General features: G+C 46.5%; 1 protein-coding gene across 1 annotated transcript in view; it reads right to left on the bottom strand.

Moving 5' to 3' along the window:
- D630045J12Rik (RIKEN cDNA D630045J12 gene) overlaps positions 1-18,658 on the bottom strand; it is a 130,966-nt gene that overhangs the window by 45,692 nt on the left and 66,616 nt on the right. Inside the window, exons 5-9 of the mRNA NM_194061.3 lie at positions 15,100-15,227; positions 12,449-12,632; positions 9,966-10,025; positions 8,742-8,890; positions 5,283-5,460 (exon numbers count right to left, since the gene is read on the bottom strand). Of these exons, the coding sequence (NP_918950.2) occupies positions 5,283-5,460; positions 8,742-8,890; positions 9,966-10,025; positions 12,449-12,632; positions 15,100-15,227 (699 nt within the window). The remainder of the gene's footprint in view (positions 1-5,282; positions 5,461-8,741; positions 8,891-9,965; positions 10,026-12,448; positions 12,633-15,099; positions 15,228-18,658) is intronic.

An 18,658-nucleotide genomic window follows, 5' to 3' on the forward strand; every position in this document is an offset into this window, starting at 1 on the left:
TGGAACTCTATACCAGAGGTAACAGCCAATGAGCCACAGCACCAGAACAAAGGCAGCTGATCATGTCCACCTCAGCATCTGAAATTGCGAGAGAGATGCTATTGTTCGTAGTTGCTCGGATCACAATAGCCATGGTGGAAAAAGCCCAAGCCCATCAACAGGTGAATGGATAAACAGAATGTGGTATATCTACACAGTAGAGTACTATTCAGCTTTTAAATAGGAAGCGGGGTACTGTGAGGATGGCTCACCAGGTAAGGATACTGGCTGTATAAACTGGAGGACCTGAATTTAAATCCCTAGCAGCCATGTCAAAGAAGGGTACAGTCACAATCCACCTGTAACGCCGGCACCATGTTGGGCAGAGACAGGATGGCTGGGGCTTGACGGCCACTAGCCTAGCTCCAGGCTCAGTGAGAGACCCTGTCTCAAAGAAACTGGGTGGAGAGTGGAAGAGTAGTCTGCCTGCCTTACACATAAACACAGGAAAAAGAAGAAGACAAACGGAATCTCAAAACAGCCACCACTAGAATGAACTTTGGAAACGCGACACTTGAAAGAAGCCAGACACACAAGGATAAATGTCATACCAGGCACCTAGAACAGCTGAATTTAAGACAGGAAGAAAAACAGTGGCTGCCAGGAGCTGGGGGCAAGTGAGGGGGGAGTACCCAAGGGGCAGGGCTTCTGTCTAGGACAATGGCAAGCTCTGGACATGGAGAATAGAGGTGGCTACAAACACTAAGGACTGCCACTGCCACCTGTTCATATGTGTCAAGACGGTTTTGAAAAGGTCAATAATGCTACATATGAAGTTTTTCCTTTGATTTTGAGATTGTAATTATATAATTGCACCCTTCTCTCTCCTCTAATACATGTATTTTAAACACATTTTTTTAAATGATAAAGAGGACTCTTGAGTTTAACTAAAAGGGAATGTCTGTTGGGAAAACTGAAGTCTGAACACGTGCTGTCAGGGTGTCATCTTCCCTATCCATGACCTCTTTTGAACCCTTGGAACATGAGTCTTAATGGAAACTGCTTTATTAAAGGTAACAGGCAGCTGGGTGGTGGTGGAGCACACCTTTGATCCCAGCACTTGGGAGGCAGAGGCAGGTGGATTTCTGAGTTCAAGGCCAGCCTGGTCTACAGAGTGAGTTCCAGGACAGCCATGGCTACACAGAGAAACCCTGCCTCGAAAAAACAATAACAAACAAACAAACAAACAAACAAAGGTAACAGGCATAATTATTAGGTGATATTACAGTGAAGTGTACTCCTTTGGACTCATCTGTCTGCACTCACGGGTGTGCCCACACACGGCTGCCTCTCATCTGTCATAGCTCAGATGACCCTGCGTGGACACTTTTGTTCCCATCCATGTATTTTCTCCACTAGCTGGTTCTCTGCCCTGTGTCCTCTGTGTTCCTTGCTGATCCTTATGTATATGTATATACACACAAATGTATTCACACATACACACACACACACACACACACACACACACGCATGCATGCACACACAGGTACATGTACACACATACACATATATATTCACACATACACTTGCACGCACATACACACACATATATTCACACACACGCACACACATGTGCAGGGACTTTTGCCTGCACATATCTGTAAACTACATGTGTGCACTGCACAACAGAAGCCAGAAGAGGGTGTCCTATCCTCTGGAACTGGAGTTACAGGGGGTTGTGAGCTGCCACATGTGTGCTGTGACTCCAACTCAGGTCCTCTGGAAGAGCAGCCAGTGCTCTTAATCACTGAGCCATCTCTCCAGTCCCAACTAAAAGAGTCTTAGAGAAGTTTATGTTTAACAGGGAGGGAACCGGGCTGTGTTTTAAAATGTGGCCTGGATGGAACTTACATTAATAACTCATTTTGCCCAAGAATAAACAGACATGGTGACAGATCCCCTGACAAGAGCTGAGAGAACTGATACTCTTCTCAGTTCTAATCTAGGAAAACCAGAGAGAGGGGCAGAGAGAGGGAGGTAGTCCTCAGGGCCCCTGCATTGGCCCTGATAGGAAATGAGGCCTTCATCTACCAACCCGGAAATCCCAGGATGTTTGCCCATGTGGCCTTGAGCAGTCCTCAGCTCAGGTGACTCAAGTCTGGCCACTGCCCATGGGAGGAAGGACAGGGAGGCAAGAGAAAGAATGATGTCAGCTTTTAAAGGAAGGAAAAGTAAGAACACGCTGAGAAGGGAAGAGAGGCAGGCCAGGGAGACATAACTGCCCTGGGGCTCTGCTCTGCGTGACTTTCTCTGAGGGTTGATGATATTTCCATGTGCTGTGCAGAATTTACTGTGAGGGCTAGCTAAGTTGCAGAAGCCCTACTGTGCCTACAGACCTAGAGCCACCTGTGCAGGTTCACACAGTAGGCAGCTGAACTTGTTGCGGGGGAGGGAGGGTGTCTCACAGCATGTGTGGTTCATCTCTGGATGTGTGTTTTAGATGGGAGAAATGCCTCACCACATTTCAGAGTTCTCACTGCCTGCTCTGCCCTTTGGAGCAGAGAAAGTATCTCACCCTATCTTCCTACCTTTGGTTCATATTTAGCTCTGGGGCCAGTTAGAAGCTGCTTGTGGCTTTCCCATTATCTAAGGAGAAGCCAGCACTGGTGGATAGTATAACTTTCTAGGCTGTGACAAGCACCTGAGAAACCGCTGACTTGCTAGCTGATAGGCTAGCATATGATAATCTGCACCCTATTACCCCCTAACTCCCTACCTGCCCCAAGAAGATGGTGCTTATATCCTTTTAAAATCAGCCTTTGTAGACAGCACGGAGGGAGGCAGCTCTTCCATCTGCCTCAGGCTCTGGATGCACCGCCAGGAAGTGCTTTTCCTATTCCCTCCTCATTGACCTGAAACATAGCCCACTCTACAGTGACCCCTCAAGCACACCAAGGAGCCTACTAATGGCCACCACTGTCCGTCAGATGAGAAAAGTGCACACAGCAGCCCTCACACAGGTTAGCCCCGTGGACAAGGACCCCCTTAGCCAAAGGCCTTTCCCCCTAAAGAGCAATTTCAAAGGTATCATTCTCTAAAGAACTGCTCTTCCAGAGGACTCAGGTTTGATTTCCAGCACCTACGTGGTGGCTCACAACCCACTATAAGTCCAGTCTCAGTGGACCTAATGCCCTCTTCTGACCTCTGGGCACTACACATAGGTGGAACACAGATATCTGTATAGGTAAAATACCAATACACATAAACTAAAAAAAAAAAAAAATAAAAGTAAGATCTTAAAAAGAAAAGAGTTTGGAGCTGCATCGTGGATTATAGCATGGAGATCGGGCACAACAGCTGAAAGCTGGCCTAGCAGGGCAGCAGTGTTCCAGAGCTGGGACCTGAAGGACTCACGCAGAAGACACCTAGGGTGGGATCGCCTCTACATGGAACTATCTCAGCCACACGGCTCTGCTAGAGTCACTTTGCTTATCTTATGTATTTATTCTTATTTTACATATATGATTATTTGCCTAGATGTACAAATGGGAACCGTGTGGGTCTGGTAGCTGCAGAAACCAGAAGAGGGTGTCAGATACCCCTGGGTCTAGAATTATGGTGGTCATGAGCCACCATGTGGATGCTGTGAACAGAACCCAGGTCCTCTGCAAGAGCAGCCAGTGTCCCAAGCCACAGAGCCATCTCTCCATCCCCATGATTCCGCTTCATGGAAGAAAGCAGACAGTGTATGAAGACTGAGAGCCGCACGGGGAGCCTGATACAAAGGGGCTGGCCACAGGTTCTCCTCCCCCATCTCCAATGATTTAGTCCAGAAAGCTGTGACTGAGGGGACATAAAAGTTGTACCTGTTACAGCCAAGCTAGGCTGTCATAACTGACCTTCATAACTGAAATACAAAGCTTCGTGAGAAGCACAAAAGCAAGTCTGTGGTCACAGCATGCCCTCCTGACAGTCACGCCCGGGCTCTGTGAGCTCTGATGGCACTGTCAATCATGCCAACTCCACTTTCTTAGGAGTGTTAAATGTAAGATCACGTGTGGAATGAGAATGTCTTAGTAGTCATTTCTGGTTGCATCTTTGCATCTTTGTGTGGTACATTTTATGGATGTTAGCATGCACCCACAATGACATTTAAGCACAGCTCCCTAAGTCTATGTCTTTAATAAACATAAGGAAACAAACAAACATCACATTGCCCCCTCCCTGACCTCAGTAAAGTTCTTCAAGATTCTCTGATGTCAGGGCCTGTGTCTGTGACTGTGCCGTGGGGAGCAGGTTTTCCCATACACTGTGAAGGACCGCTCTGGGTCATAGAGGGGAAACACACACTCTAAAGAGGCAGTCAGCTTGTAAAATCTTATTTAGAGAGTTATGATTCTCCATGCTGCTCCCTTTTTCTTCATTTCAAATGTACACCCAAAATTTGGAAGTTGGTCAAGAGGTACTACTGCCAGAGGGCCAAGTGCCTTCCAGTAATAATAGAAAATATCAAACACGTCTTTCTAACTGTAGAGCGGTGTGAGGCGAGGTGATGGAGAAACAGGACTGAAAAGAGAGGAAGGATCAAGGGACTCCTTTGTGTTGCCAGACCCCAAGGAAGCCAGTCAGCCTAGAGGGCAGCTCTTAGCTTCCTGACTGACTCACCGTCCCCACCAGCATGCAGGGCGGGACATGGAAGGTTTTGGAATAAAAACAGAATAGGTACATTATTTTGCCTATGATGGATTTTTAAATGAAAACTAGTACGGGGTAGGGAAAAGGATGTTCATGTTGATATAAGGTTCTGTGACTCACTAGCAACTCCATGAATATGAGGTGTGAGGTAGGAAAAAGACAGCCAGGCCACAGTCACACAGACAGAAATAAAAATAAAGAGGGTCTCAGCAAGTGAAGAACTTGTCACGCAAGCCTGAAGGCTGGAGCTGGAACCCCAGAACCCCATAAAGATGAAAGGGAAAAACTGACTCTACAAAGTTGTCCTCTGATCTCCACACATGCACCATGGCATGTGTACATGCACACACACACATGCACACACATATGCACACGCATGTACACACACATGCGCACATACACGTGTACAAACACACATGTGTACACACATGTGCACGCATGCACACACATGTACACACGCATGTGCACATACACATGCACACAGAGTAATAATAAATAAACTTAAGAAAAACACAGGAAAGTCTCAGCAAATGAACATCAACAACCAGCCCGGGTCAGATGCTGTAGCTCAGAGTTCACTATCAGAACACAAGTGGCTTCAGACTTACGCTGGGCAATGACGCCTTGAATCCGGTACCCCAGGATGATGGCTGCCCTCTGGAGGTCTACCTTGTTGATCAGATCTGAAGACTTGACTGCACTGAGTCTCTCTCCATCTTGATTCTCCACAAAGTAGATGAGCTGCACCGGGTTGTCATCTCCCTCCAGCCTGGACACGTTCACCACCTTCGAGAACACAGAGTCCATCAGCGTCATGGAAGCTCACAATGCCAGATGCCCCTTCTCAGGGCACATAGTGGTCCCTAGTGCGTGACTTGGGATTTATCCTGGCTCTCTTAAAAAGCTTACTACCACATCGGGAGTCGCAGGATCCCCACTGTCCTCTGCTGCTGGAGAGCGTTCAAATGAAAGCTGCTCTGTGTAGAATGGCAACTGTGCTTTAATTTAATGTTTTCTTAGAGATAACGGGACCAAAAGCATGCACAGAGCACTACCGGGCAGTCTGAAATTGTAATGGACAAACCCACCATGTTATGAGAGTATACTGTTCTCCTAGGTGGGAGTGGTTCTACCTGATCTCTTCCTCAGTCTGCGCAAACGTCTGATTAGCTCTACTGATATGTAGAATAGTGAATTCTTTGCTCTTTGACATGGGTGTCACTGCAGAAAGGTTAGCCTCATCACCAGGCTCCGTCGTCCATCACATACCAGTACCCACTGTCCTCTCTCCCCTTGACACCCAAAGTGATAGCTGAAAGCATCTCTGGGCATGCCAAGCGCCTTGTGAATTTATGCTTCTACAAGCCAACCAGAGCTAACCTATCTCTAACCTGAACCCTGTATATTTGATACAGGAGAGGAACACACTAGCAAAGGAACACACTTGGAGGGTCCAACCTCTGGCACTTCAAGGACACTCAGTCCTGGGAGGACTTACTTGTTGGCCTCTGCTTGCTCTTCTGAGGTCAGCTCCCTAACCACCCCCACCCCACCCCCACTCCCAGGCCACCTTCTTCTCCCTCCTCATTTCACCACACTGGTTACCTTGTATTAGCTATAGAAAGAAATGGTATGCAAGGACCACTGAAAACTTGAGTAGGTCATATCTGTCTTTACTTCTAACTTTTATATTAAAAAGTCCGTGGGATTTAGAAACCACAACTTCTTATAGAAATCTCATTCTCAGTAGTGGCTACTTTGAATAAAGACTCTGCAAGCTATCCAGCCTGGAAGGAGCCATCAGAAAGTCTAATCCCAGCATTCTTTCTGGATGGTGACTAATCATTTTTATATCAGGAACCACAATATACAAGGTATCCCCCCAGTCAACCACTGGGGTGACTATAAGTATATGCACCTTATACAAATTATATGGCCCAATGGAGAAACTTTGAAAAGCATGTATAAAAGACTGTAGAGAATAAAATGAAAATCTCTTTCAATCAATTAAAGAAAACTTCTCTAAAGATCTGAGTGCATTTCCTGTGAATTCTCTGTTACTATCAGAATTGTTCTTCTTGCTCCTGCCTCTCTCTTCAGCGCCTTTCACCAGAGCACATCTCTTTTCCTTTCTTCTTTTTCACTATTTATGTATTTTATGTGCATGAGTGTTCTTCATGCACACCTGCATGACAGAAGAGGGCATCGGATCTCATTACAGATGGTTGTGAGCCTTGCTGGGAATTGAACTCAGGACCTCTGGAAGAGCAGCCAGTGCTCTTAACCACTGAGCCATCTCACCAGCTATAGGAGGAAAAATTTTTAATGGCTGGAAAATATTCTAATACATAATGATTTGCTTTATACCTACTCCCTAATTCCTAGACAGTTATGTTGGCTCAGTATTTTCTTATTTCTTTTATTAATTTTTAGAGTAGGGGAAAACAAGGTGTCACTGTGCACCCTAGGCAGGCCTGGAGCTGTCTGTGTAGACCAGGCTGGCCCTCCTCGGGCAGGTGGGAGCACGAGGATGATCTGCAGAAACTGGTTCTCTCCCGCTACCACGTGATGCCTGAGAACTGAACCCAGATCATCAGACTTGGTGGCAAGTGCCATCTCAGGAGCCCTCGTTCAGTGTTCATGGCCACAAATAAGGTTCAGGTACCTTGGTCATGTTAAGGGAGAGCAGACACAGAGAGGAGCGTCTAGGCCATGTGTCAGGTGGCCCTGGTCTGTGAAGGCTCGGTTGACTCCCACAGATGTGATATTTTTACCTTTAGGAGCTCGTGTATCCATTTAATACCTGACCGCCCAGGTTTTTTCTCTATAGCTGCTTCATACGCAAACCCAGCCCTTGAACTGTATGAGGCTTCAGCTACTGAACAAGGTGAGACCTCCATAATTCATTTTAATGTTTATTTGCAGTATGTTTGCTTATTTAATGATTACATTTATTAGTGCTTTTTCTGTTTATAATGTTTTAAATCTTTCTTAATATTTTGGCCTGGAAATATGGCTCAGTGGTTAAGAGCATGCACTGCTCTGGAAGACCCGAGTTCAAGTCTCAGAACCCTCATTGGGTAGCTCACAGCCAACCCTAACTCCAGCTTCAGGAGCCTTCATTCACGTGCACACATGCCTACACACACATATATATAATTATAAACAAATATTCAAAATCTTAGTACTTTGTAAACTTCCCTAGTATGAGTGTATCTTGCAAGGGAGCTATCTTGGGAACCTAAGAGGCTATGTTTCTGAATGGGGAGCAGCAAGCAAGACTGAGAGGGACAAATTCGGTGAGAATGCTGGGGAACACGGATGCTATTTCTAGGCAAAACCGGCACCTTGGCCCGCCCATGTCACTTCCATTATCTTGTTCTCAACACCAGCCACCCTTCACTGCTGAGTTTCACCCCAGTTTTGTGTTTCGGAAATGTTCGGTGAACCCCGTTTTTCTGTGATCTTCCAAGTCTGTAAGTGGTAAAGAAAGAAAATTCACACCATTCACACAGAGACAGGATTAAATAACAGCCCCGCCTCTAATGTTCTGTGAGCAAGTGTGTTTTTTAAATAGGTCATTTTCCAATTCAAACAAGTCTGCCTCTATGGCCTCTCTGCCCAGTCCCCATAGTGAAGACAGTTTAGGGGTAACAAAAGACAACCAGGCTGGCAGGAGGTGGGGAGGGCAAGATGCCTGAACAGAGGGCAGAAAATGCCCTTCTCTGTCTGCTGAGGACTGCCCCCGATCAGTGACTCCTCTCTAAGATGCAACTAGTGCCATACAACAAGATCAACTGTTGGTGAGTTAAAAATTTGCTCTTCAAAACCAGCGCCTCATGATGATATAGGAACCCAGTGGTAAGTTCCCTACTATGCTCCTCGTAGTCCAGGGCTAGGCCAACCAATCGCCAAGGTTTCTGTCTGGACTCTGAGTTGTCTTGCAAGGCTGCCACATTCAGTAGTACTGTCATTTTACACCAGGATTTCCCCGCTTGCACGAAAACAGCCTTTTTCCAGCGGGCTTCTCCTCTGTTCCCAACCCCCCTTCCTTCAGTAAGTAGTACCTGTACCACGCTGTTCCCAGCAGCTACAGTGGCTCTCCGCCACACGCGTCTTCGGGTGGGCACCTCGCTGAGCAGCTGAGCCAGTTTGCGCTCCATCTCGGCTGGAAACACTTCATTGTGGAGCTGTTTTTCCACTACACCCAGGAGGACTGTGTTCAGCAAGAAGCACAAAGCACTCAGGGTAAGTCAGCACAGACAGGGATGGCCTCGGGATGTGTGCGCATGTGCAAACATCCACACAAAAGGACCACGAGACACTAATCCCTAGACAGGTAAAGGTCCCCCAGAGTGGCCCCGGTCCATGGCAAACTGAAGACAAGTGGGCCCAGGAACTCAGTGCTGTGGGAAAGCTAAATACAGAGCATTCCCTAAGATCAGACAAGTATCCTGTCAGCCTGGGATAGTCTGAGTTCTTATCTTGTTTTTGGACAGGGACTTACAGTCTCCCTTGTACAGAGGGGATCTGCTTTCTTCTTGCTGTCTCTATCAAACATATCTGAACAGATAAGTCAGCTTATCCTTTAGCTGATGGGGGCAACAGCACTTCCAGCCAAACTGGTTTCAATTCTGTCCGAGGTCCATCTCTGGGCGAGTCAGTTCAGCACTCTAAGGTCACTATGCCATGTGCAAAGAGGTCTCCCACACAGGGCTTCAGAGCCCAACTCGACTGGCAAGAGCTGAGCCCCACAAATGGTGTCAATCACTACTTAAACACTTTCTTTCCTTATGATTGGCCACTGGCTGCTTGCACATTGGGACTTGGGACTGTGTCACTGTCTCTTAGAGTTCCAGAGCCAGGTCAGAGAGCCTTGCACTGAAATGTTATGACCTCGGTCTATCTAAGGCTCATCTATGGCCGAATCAACTCTGTCTAAATGACTATCCCGGGTCCCCAAACTACTTTATTCATCTAGACAATGCTTTCAGAAGAAAAATACCCTTGCTTTTGTGCACCACCCTGTCTCAGGTCAGGTGACTGCGGGTTCGGGTAGATTCTGCCCTGGAGTTGATGTATGAATTTTAAAAGAAACTCTTTCTGTGCCATAACCCAGCAGGACACACTCCCATGGCCCAAATCAAACCCGATTTTCGTTCATTCTCTGCCAAGAATTTAAAGTACATCTTGTCCCGAATTTGGGAAACAGGAGGGTCACGTCAACCCCCATATGCCCTCACAGACTCCATGTTGTCTAGTTCTCCAAACGTTACGTAAGTTGAACATACCTGTTCTGACCCAAGAGGACTTCAGTAACTGAGATAAATTGAGCTGCGGGTATTGGAAGGCTATAAAAAGGAGAGTCAGAGAGGGAGAAAAGTCTGTAAGAAACATGTTTTCACTGGCCAGGAAGGTAAGTTAAGCGTTCTGAGGCTGTGAGGTAAATCATAACACTTTATCCTTCCTACGCGATAGCACTAAGAGATGACAAAATACTGCAAGTGTGAAGGTTGGCAGGCACCACTTTCTGAGCATCTAGTCCATAGGAGAAGGAAGGATGAGAAAGGTGTTTCCCCAGCCTCATCACTGACCGCTGTATCAACAAAATCACTGCAATGTCTCCTGTGTGTGTTGTTTTAGAGCAAAGGATTTGCAAGCTGTGTTCTTCAGAGCCAAGGGCTTTCTCAGCAATGCCTCAGCATAAAGGGAAGCAGGTTTTGGCTTGCTGGGAGCTGTCTCTGTGTACTCCTGCTCAGACTTCCATTGTTTTAGCTGTATGTACATATATTGTTCAAAATCAAAATTGTTGCATATAAATAACTTCACTCCTATCTACTTTTCTATATGGAGGTGTACTAGCTGGTTTTGGATGTCAACTTGACACAGCTGAAGTTATCACAGAGAAAGGAGCTTCAGTTGAGGAAATGCCTCCATGAGATCCAGCTGTGGGACATTTTCTCAATTAGTGATCAAGGGGGAAAGGCCCCTTGTGGGTGGGACCATCTCTGGGCTTGTAGTCTTGGTTCTATAAGAGAGCAAGCTGAGCAAGCCAGGGGAAGCAAGCCAGTAAAGAACATCCCTCCACGGCCTCTGCATCAGCTCCTGCTTCCTGACCTGCTTGAGTTCCAGTCCTGACTTCCTTTGGTGATGAACAGCAGTATGGAAGTGTAAGCTGAGTAAACCCTTTCCTCCCCAACTGCTTCTTGGTCATGATGTTTGTGCAGGAATAGAAACCCTGACTAAGACAGCATGTTTTATGGTTTATTTTTAATCATATAAGTATATGTGTGAGAGAGAGTGAGAGAGAGAGTATTTATGTAGGTTTGTACACATGTGAGCGTAAGGTGCTCTGAGAGACCAGAAGAGGGTGTCAGAGCCCCTGGAGAAGCAACCACAGGTGTGACTGCTGGAAACTGAACTTGGTACCTCTGCGAGAACTCTATGTATGGGTTCTAATCACTAAGCTATCTCTATAGCCCACTACTCTCAAGTTCTATAGTTTGTTCTTCTTAATTTAATTAGTAATATATTGAGAAACATTAGGAATCATGAGTTAAGCCGGGCAGTAGTGGTGCACGCCTTTAATTCCAGCACTTGGAAGGCAGAGGCAGGCAGATCTCTGAGTTCTAGGCTCGACTGCTCTACAGAGTGAGTTCCAGGACATCAAGTGATACAGCTAGTGTCTAAAAAAAAAAAAAAAAAATTGGCTAGTCTGTTTTCAAAAAGGATTTTATTTATTTGCCTTCCCCTAACTCTGGAATGTACAACTTTCTGAAGTAAGCGTCCCCCACTTCTTCCCAACTGCCTGGAAATCTGATTGCTTCAACCAGGAAGTAAGGTTCTGTTTTCATTTATTACTTTTTTCTTTTTAATCTTATTTATTTATTTATTTATTTATAAACAGGGTTTCTCTGTGTAGCCCTGGCTGTCCTGGAACTCACTTTGTAGAACAGGCTGGTCTCGAACTCAGAAATCCGCCTACCTCTGCCTCCCAAGTGCTGGGATTAAAGGCATGCGCCACCTCACCCAGCTTATTTTTTTAACTTAATACACAATAAAATCTACTCTTTTGACCTCCAGTCTCATAGGTTTGGGGAAATGCATTGTTGTATAAGCATCACCAAGTGAGGACCCAGGAAGTTCCATTCCCTGCCCCCACCTCTCCAAAACCCACCTCCACTGCCTTTCTGCAGTTAAATATCCTCGACAGCTTCTCCCTGAAAACAGAGCTGCTCCCCTGGAGTTTCACATTCTCTAGAGCCAGCGCACTGTTTACATAGTGTGCCCCTGTATTGTCAAAAGCAAACAGGAAAGGGAGGCACGGGGCAGAGAAGGGCTCTGGAGCCCGCCCTGGCTGGGCTTGAGACATCCTGACTTTATTCTGGCATTCAGTCAAATATGTCCTGAGGGGGAAAGTCCCAGTAAGCCTACTGTGTTTAACATATGAAAGTAGGTACATTGCACTAAACACTCATTAAACCGCAAGGAGTGTAGTACAGGGCCTGAGCCTGATCATAAACCTAAGACCCTGGAGGGGCCACCATGTCGGTATATGTCCACTGGCTGTGGTCAATGGGACGTTGCGGAAGGGACTTCCCATGCGTGAGTGAGTACAAGAAGAATCCTCTGCATCCAGACCCTGTGAGCCCAAAAGCACTCTAGAAGAATCGAGTCTCTACTTAAAGTTAACAATATTTTAAAGTAGACATCCACCGGCAAAAAACGCTGGCAGTCCCTTCCCCAAGGCCTCGAAGAAGCCATAAGTACTCACGCTCTGCGATCTGTAGCACCGGGTACCCCAGGTAGAAGCTGAACTCCACCACCGTCAGGTTCCTCAGCAGATCGCTCACCTCCGACCCATTCAGAAAACCTTGCGAGCCTTTAACAGCAAAGATAATATTCACTGGGCCCCTCCGGGGAGCCACCCTCGAAGAAGCAATGGTGACATTCACAATCTGAAAGAAGGAAGGCAGAAGGAGCTTCTAGAATAGCACATGGAGCTGAAGGCCTGGCTGTGACACTGATCACGGGGGTCTCTGATCAGTGTTCTTCAAAGGGGGTAAAGTGAAGGGATATTTTATCTTGTTTTGGTTTTTAAAGACGATGTCTCTCTACACTGCCCAGGCCTAGACCTTCTTGCCTCAGAATGCAGGGATTACAGATGTGTGTCTCCAAGCCTGACTCAAAGGGAGGTAAAAGTTTAAAAGGAAAGGGAGCTGGTTTTCTAACCTTGATCCCTTTCTGTGAGACTTGAAACACTCTGTTCGCTGGAAATGTTTTTGACATTAAGTGACGAAGTTGAATGTGAGCATTTAGTGTCCCGCCCCTCCCCCTCTATCCCCAAATCCCACAGAAATAGCAGTAAGCCGAACAAAGAGCAATAAATCCCCACAGCACAGAGAATGGAGGAAAACCAGAGGTCTGTCAAATTCTAGTAGATGAAGAAAAGGACAGAACTGTGCTGAAATAAACCAGAACAGAGAGAACCAAGACCCTAAACACACACACACACACACACACACACACACACACACACACACAGGCTAAAATAGCCTCATTCACATTCGAGGGCCTGGAGCGTGCGCGCGTGCGCACACACACACACACACACACACACACACACACAGAGGAGAGGGCAGAGGATTTGATACCAGAAGTAGGTTACAGAGCAGGACTCAGTACAGCTAATTAAGAGGCTTCACACCAAGAGAGAACAGAGCCTTCCTCCTCTTCTTGCCAGCTCCACACCCAGGCCACCACAGTCACCAGCAGGGCCATCTCCTAGAACAGCCCAAGGAACTGCCATCTAAGGAAAGCCCTTCCCAGAGGAGACCAAAGGCTAACCACAAGGAAGGCAGGACCCAATAAACTCCAGTGCACACCAGGGCATAGGAGACACCGAAGAGGACCGAAGAGGAAAGGAGAGGAGTCTGAGCCTTGGAAAACGCTCAGCAGGGATCCATCCCCAGGGTAGAGCCAGTCTGCCTAGGTCTTTAACCACAGGCTGTGCAGTGCTGTAGACAGAACCCTGCACTTTGGTGTACTGTGGGACATGCTACCCAGCTCCCAAGCTCGCAAGAATTCTCTCATCAGGAGATGGGGCTGACACAGAAGCAACCTCCACAGCCTAAGGGAACAGCCAGGCCAGCATCTAAAATTAACTCAGTTCTCCATCCTCACCACCAGCCAACCACCTACTAACCCTGGGCCTGAAGACACAGAAAAACAGCGCAAAAGCCAAGCACAAAGACTGGCATACAGAACAATACTTCCCAGAAGACAGACATGTGTAAGAACAACATAGAAGAAAACCTTTTAAAATCCTACTTAATATCCCGAGAGACCCTGAAGGTCACTCTCTCACATCTTGGCAAAAGTTATAATGAAAAAGGAACAAAGAGCCACGGGGAAAATGACTACTCAGAAACTTGAGTATGAATGGACACGGCTGAAGGCAAAATTAGTGACTCGGAGGACAGACTTTCCAAAATTTCTAACGGAGAACGGAAAGATCCTTACCGCACGAGGAAAATGAAGGAGCACAAAGTCTAGAGTTAACAGTCATGTCAGAAAGGGAGCAGAGAGCGGGAGGGGTCATAAAACACCAGCACTTTGAACAGAATACGCGTGAAGCCAGCCTGCCGATCAACAGAATCCTCTACGTTCAGACAGAGATGCTGCAGCCCAAAGAGCCCCTCGGACACAGGGAGAGCGTCCCTGGCGTACAGACCAAAGTGCACCAAAGTCCAAAACTTCAGAGCATCGTACCAATGCCCAGACGGTTCTAGGTTTTGGATCATTTCCTATTTTCAGGTTAGAAAAACCCAATGAGTAAAGTCTATGCAACATATTCCAAATAAATCCAAACGTCCTGTCTCCTCAAACGACCCAGCACCAAGCCTTTGAGATTCAGGCTATCCGACCTGCTGGAAAAGCAAAGTGTGCTCAGGCACTGCCTCACTGACTGTGCAGCTAATGTCACTCCTATGTGGAACATTCTTGACTTGCCTGCATATGACCATCTCTCTCTAACTCTCTCTGACTAGGGTGAGTTGCCCCGATTTGCCGTCACTCTGAAGTCATGCTGTAGACCCCACACCTTGCCAAAGGTCAGCCCTGGCCCACACGGCTTCTCTCCATTGGAGGACATATCTCCACCCCCCCACCCCCCGGACAGGATCTCACTATGTAGCCCTTGCTGTCCTGAACTGTCCTGAAACTCACTCTGTAGACCAGGCTGGCCTTGAACTCACAGAGGTCCGCCTGCCTCGGCTTCCCAAGTGTTGGGATGTACACTGTGTGACAGTATGCCCAGCATGGAGAGTGCATCTCAAATGAACTTCTGTGGAAGACAGTTCTCCCTGCCCTGCGGGTGTGTGTGTGTGTGTGTGTGTGTGCACGCGCAATGGGAGGGGGTCTCACCTGCACTGTGAGGTTATATGTTCCCTGGTGTTTCCTCACTTCAAAGAGAGCTGTCACCAGGCCTTTCTCAATGCTCTGAGTGAAGTTGCAGAAGCCAGTATCGACACTCGGAGGCACGAACTGCAGTACTAAAAAGAAAGACAGCAATGAGAGTCCCATGAGCAAGATTCCGCTTAGACTAGGAATGAAGGAGGGGCAGAACTGAAACAAACCAGCTCGCCCACTGCCTGAGATCAAGCACCGTGGGCTCTTGTTATTTCTTAATATTTGCTTATTTTTATTTTATGTGTATGGGGGTTTTGCTTGCATGTATGTCTGTACTTCATGGGTGCACGGTGCCAGGAGAGGCATCGGATCCTCTGGAACTGAACTTACAGATGGCTGTGAGTGACCATGCAGGTGCTGGGAACTGAATCCCAGCGGAGCCATCTTCTTCACCCCAGTGTTTTGACAGACAGCCTTGTAAGACATACTTTTGGCTCCTAGTTAACACAGTAATGATGATGAGTGACAGGAGTCTGTTTTCTTTCTTTTGCATATTTATGGTTAGAGTGTAACATTTTAACACATGCACACAATGAAGTATCTGTTGCTCAGAAATTTATTATTTGTGTCCAGAATATTCAAAACCAGCCCTACTGGCTATTTTGAAATATAGAGCGGGGGTGGGGGGGGGTGGCTGGAGAGATGGCTCAGTGGTGATTGGTTGTTCTTCCAGAGAACCCAGGTTCAGTTCCCAGAATCCACATGGGAGCTCACAACTAGGCCCAGGGGATCCAACATCCTCTTCTGGTCCCTGAGGGCACTGTACACACCTGGTGCACAGAAAGATGCAGGCAGAACACTGACACACTTAAGATAAAAATGAAGGTTTTTTTAAAAATTAAATGAATAGCTATTAGCTGTCAACCACATTTATCCTAAGTCACAAGACACAAAGTAACTCCTCCTATCCAGCTGCAGGCTGCGAGGTTTCGCCCTCCCCCCTCAGCCTTTCCTCCCGAGATTCTGTCTGGACAACACTCTAATACCCTCCACTTTCCGATCCAGTTCCAAAAGTTAAGTGAGAACACGTGGCACTTGGCTTTCCACTTCTGATAGTTCAGTTAGCACAACGTCCTGCAGTTCCATGCGTGCAAACAGAGGGGTTTTGTTCTTTGTGGCTAATGTTCATTTATGTGCGTGTGCAACAATTCCTCATCTATCCATCTGTCAATGAACACAGAGGGTGGCTGCCGATCTTGCTATTGTGAATACAGCTACAAAAGGACACAAGTGCTATCTCTTCAACATACTAACTTTGGTGTGCTTACATGCAGCAATGTGACTCCTGGACCATATAGTAAACTTTTAGCTGTCTATAATATCTGTATAATCAATATTATATGATCAGGGGATGAAAGTGAGACCAGGCTGAACTACATAACAAGACCCAGTCTTCAAAAACAAACAAACAAGCAGAGGCTGGAGAAAGAGCTTAGTGGTTAACAGAAAGCCTTATTGCTCTTGTAGAGGACTTGGGTTTGGCTCCTAAAACCCGTATCAGGTGACTCACAACCTCCTATAACTCCAGATCCAGACAATCGAATGCCCTCTGACTTTTGTGGTGCATTTAAACGCACTGTAAGCGCATGCACGAACACACAAATAAATACATATTTTTTTAAAAAACAGAAACAAGTCAGAGCCAGCAAGATGGATCCATGGGTAAAAGCACTTGCCATTATCCCTGATGATCTGAGTTTGATCCTGGGAAACTGTGATGGTTTGTATATGCTCGGCCCAGGGAGTGGCACTGTTAGAAGGTGTGGCTTTGTTGGAGTAGGTGTGTCCCTGTGGGTGTGGGCTATAAGACCCTCATCCTAGCTGCCTGGAAGGCAGTATCTGCTAGCAGCCTTCAGAGGAAGATGTAGAACTCTCAGCTCCTCTTGCACCATGTCTGCCTAGATGCAGCCATGCTCCCACCATGATGATAATGGACTGAACCTCTGAACCTGTAAGCCAGCCCCAATTAAATGTTATCCATATAAGAGATGTCTTGGTCTTGTTGCCTGTTCACAGCAGTAAAACCCAAACTAAGGCAGAAACTATGTGGTGGAAGAAGAGAACTGAATGCCACACATTGTCCTCTAATCTTCATGTGCATGCTACAAGGGGGAGATGGAAGGATAGAGTTTATCTGTACTATGTCAAGATCTGTCTCTGTCCTTCCTTGCCTTCTGATTGGCCAAAATAAACAGCGGATGGTCTGTAGCAAGGGGTAGAGCTGAAGGCGGGACATCCAGCAGAGAGAGAGGAACTCTGGGATAGAGTGAGGCACAGAAGGACTCACCACTTGGACATGGAGGAAGCTGGATGTATGAAACTGAGAGGTAACCTGCCACATGGCAAAACTTAGTACAAATGGCATGATAAGGTAGAAGCTAGTGGGAACAAGCCTAGCTTAAGGCCTAGGCATTTATTAATAAATAATAAACCTCCGAGTCATTAATCAGGAACTGGGACATGGGTAGAAAGGCTAACGGTTATATGTACAATTACGAAATAAAGTACACATGCACAGGCATGCACACACACACACAAGATCTAAACAAACAAAACACAGCATGTATAAAATCACCTTCCTCTGCATCCTATCAGCACTGACTGGCTAATATCATCTTTTGAATAAGATGTTAAGCAAAAGGATATCTCGTTATAGTTTTCACGTACATCTCTCTGATTCGTGGCGCTGGGCATTTTTTCATATCTTTACTGGCCATTTGTATATCCTGCCTCAAAAAAATGTTTATTCTGGCAATTTGCCCATGGTGTGTGGGAAGGAGTGCAAGGGAGGGGTCTAAACATGCATATGGACGCCAGAAACTGGCATCAGGAGGCTTCTTCAACTGTTTTACACCTTATTTTTGAGACATGGTATCTCACTGAATCTGGACCTTGGTGACCCAGCTAGACTGGCTGGTTAGCAAGCCCCAGGGACCCTCTTGTATTGTGTCCCCAGTGCTGGGCTTGTAGAGCTTCCCACTCAGCTTCGAAGTTCACACAGAGGAGCAAACCCCAGTCTTCAGGCTTGCACAACAAGCCCTTTACAAAGCCGCCTCCTCAGCCTGCTTTTAAAATTGGATAACTTAAGGGGTTTGCTGCTCAGTTGTCTGAGTTCCCTGCATATTCTGGAAATGAATGCCTTGAAGATACGCTTTCATTCTGTAGGCTGTCTCCTCACTCTGTTCATAGCTGCTGACACAATACAAAAACACTTAATGTGACCCATTGCTCAATTTCTGCTTTGGGTGCATATACTTTCATGGTCATATCCAAAAAACAAAAAACAAACAAACAAACAAACAAAAAACAACTTTACCCAAACAAATATCCTAAAAGCACTTCTTCAGAGGCTCCAACAAGCTTTATAGGTTAAGATCTCACATTTTGGTCTCTTATTTTGAGGGCTCTTTTTTCTTTTTAAAGTATGTTGAGAGGGCTTGGTTTTTCCCTCTTCTATAAAGACATCCAGTTTTCCCTGTGTGGTCTACTGAAGAGAGAGACTCTGTTTTCATCA

Source organism: Mus musculus, chromosome 6, assembly GCF_000001635.26.
Source record: "Mus musculus strain C57BL/6J chromosome 6, GRCm38.p6 C57BL/6J".
Taxonomy (NCBI): Eukaryota; Metazoa; Chordata; class Mammalia; order Rodentia; family Muridae; genus Mus; species Mus musculus.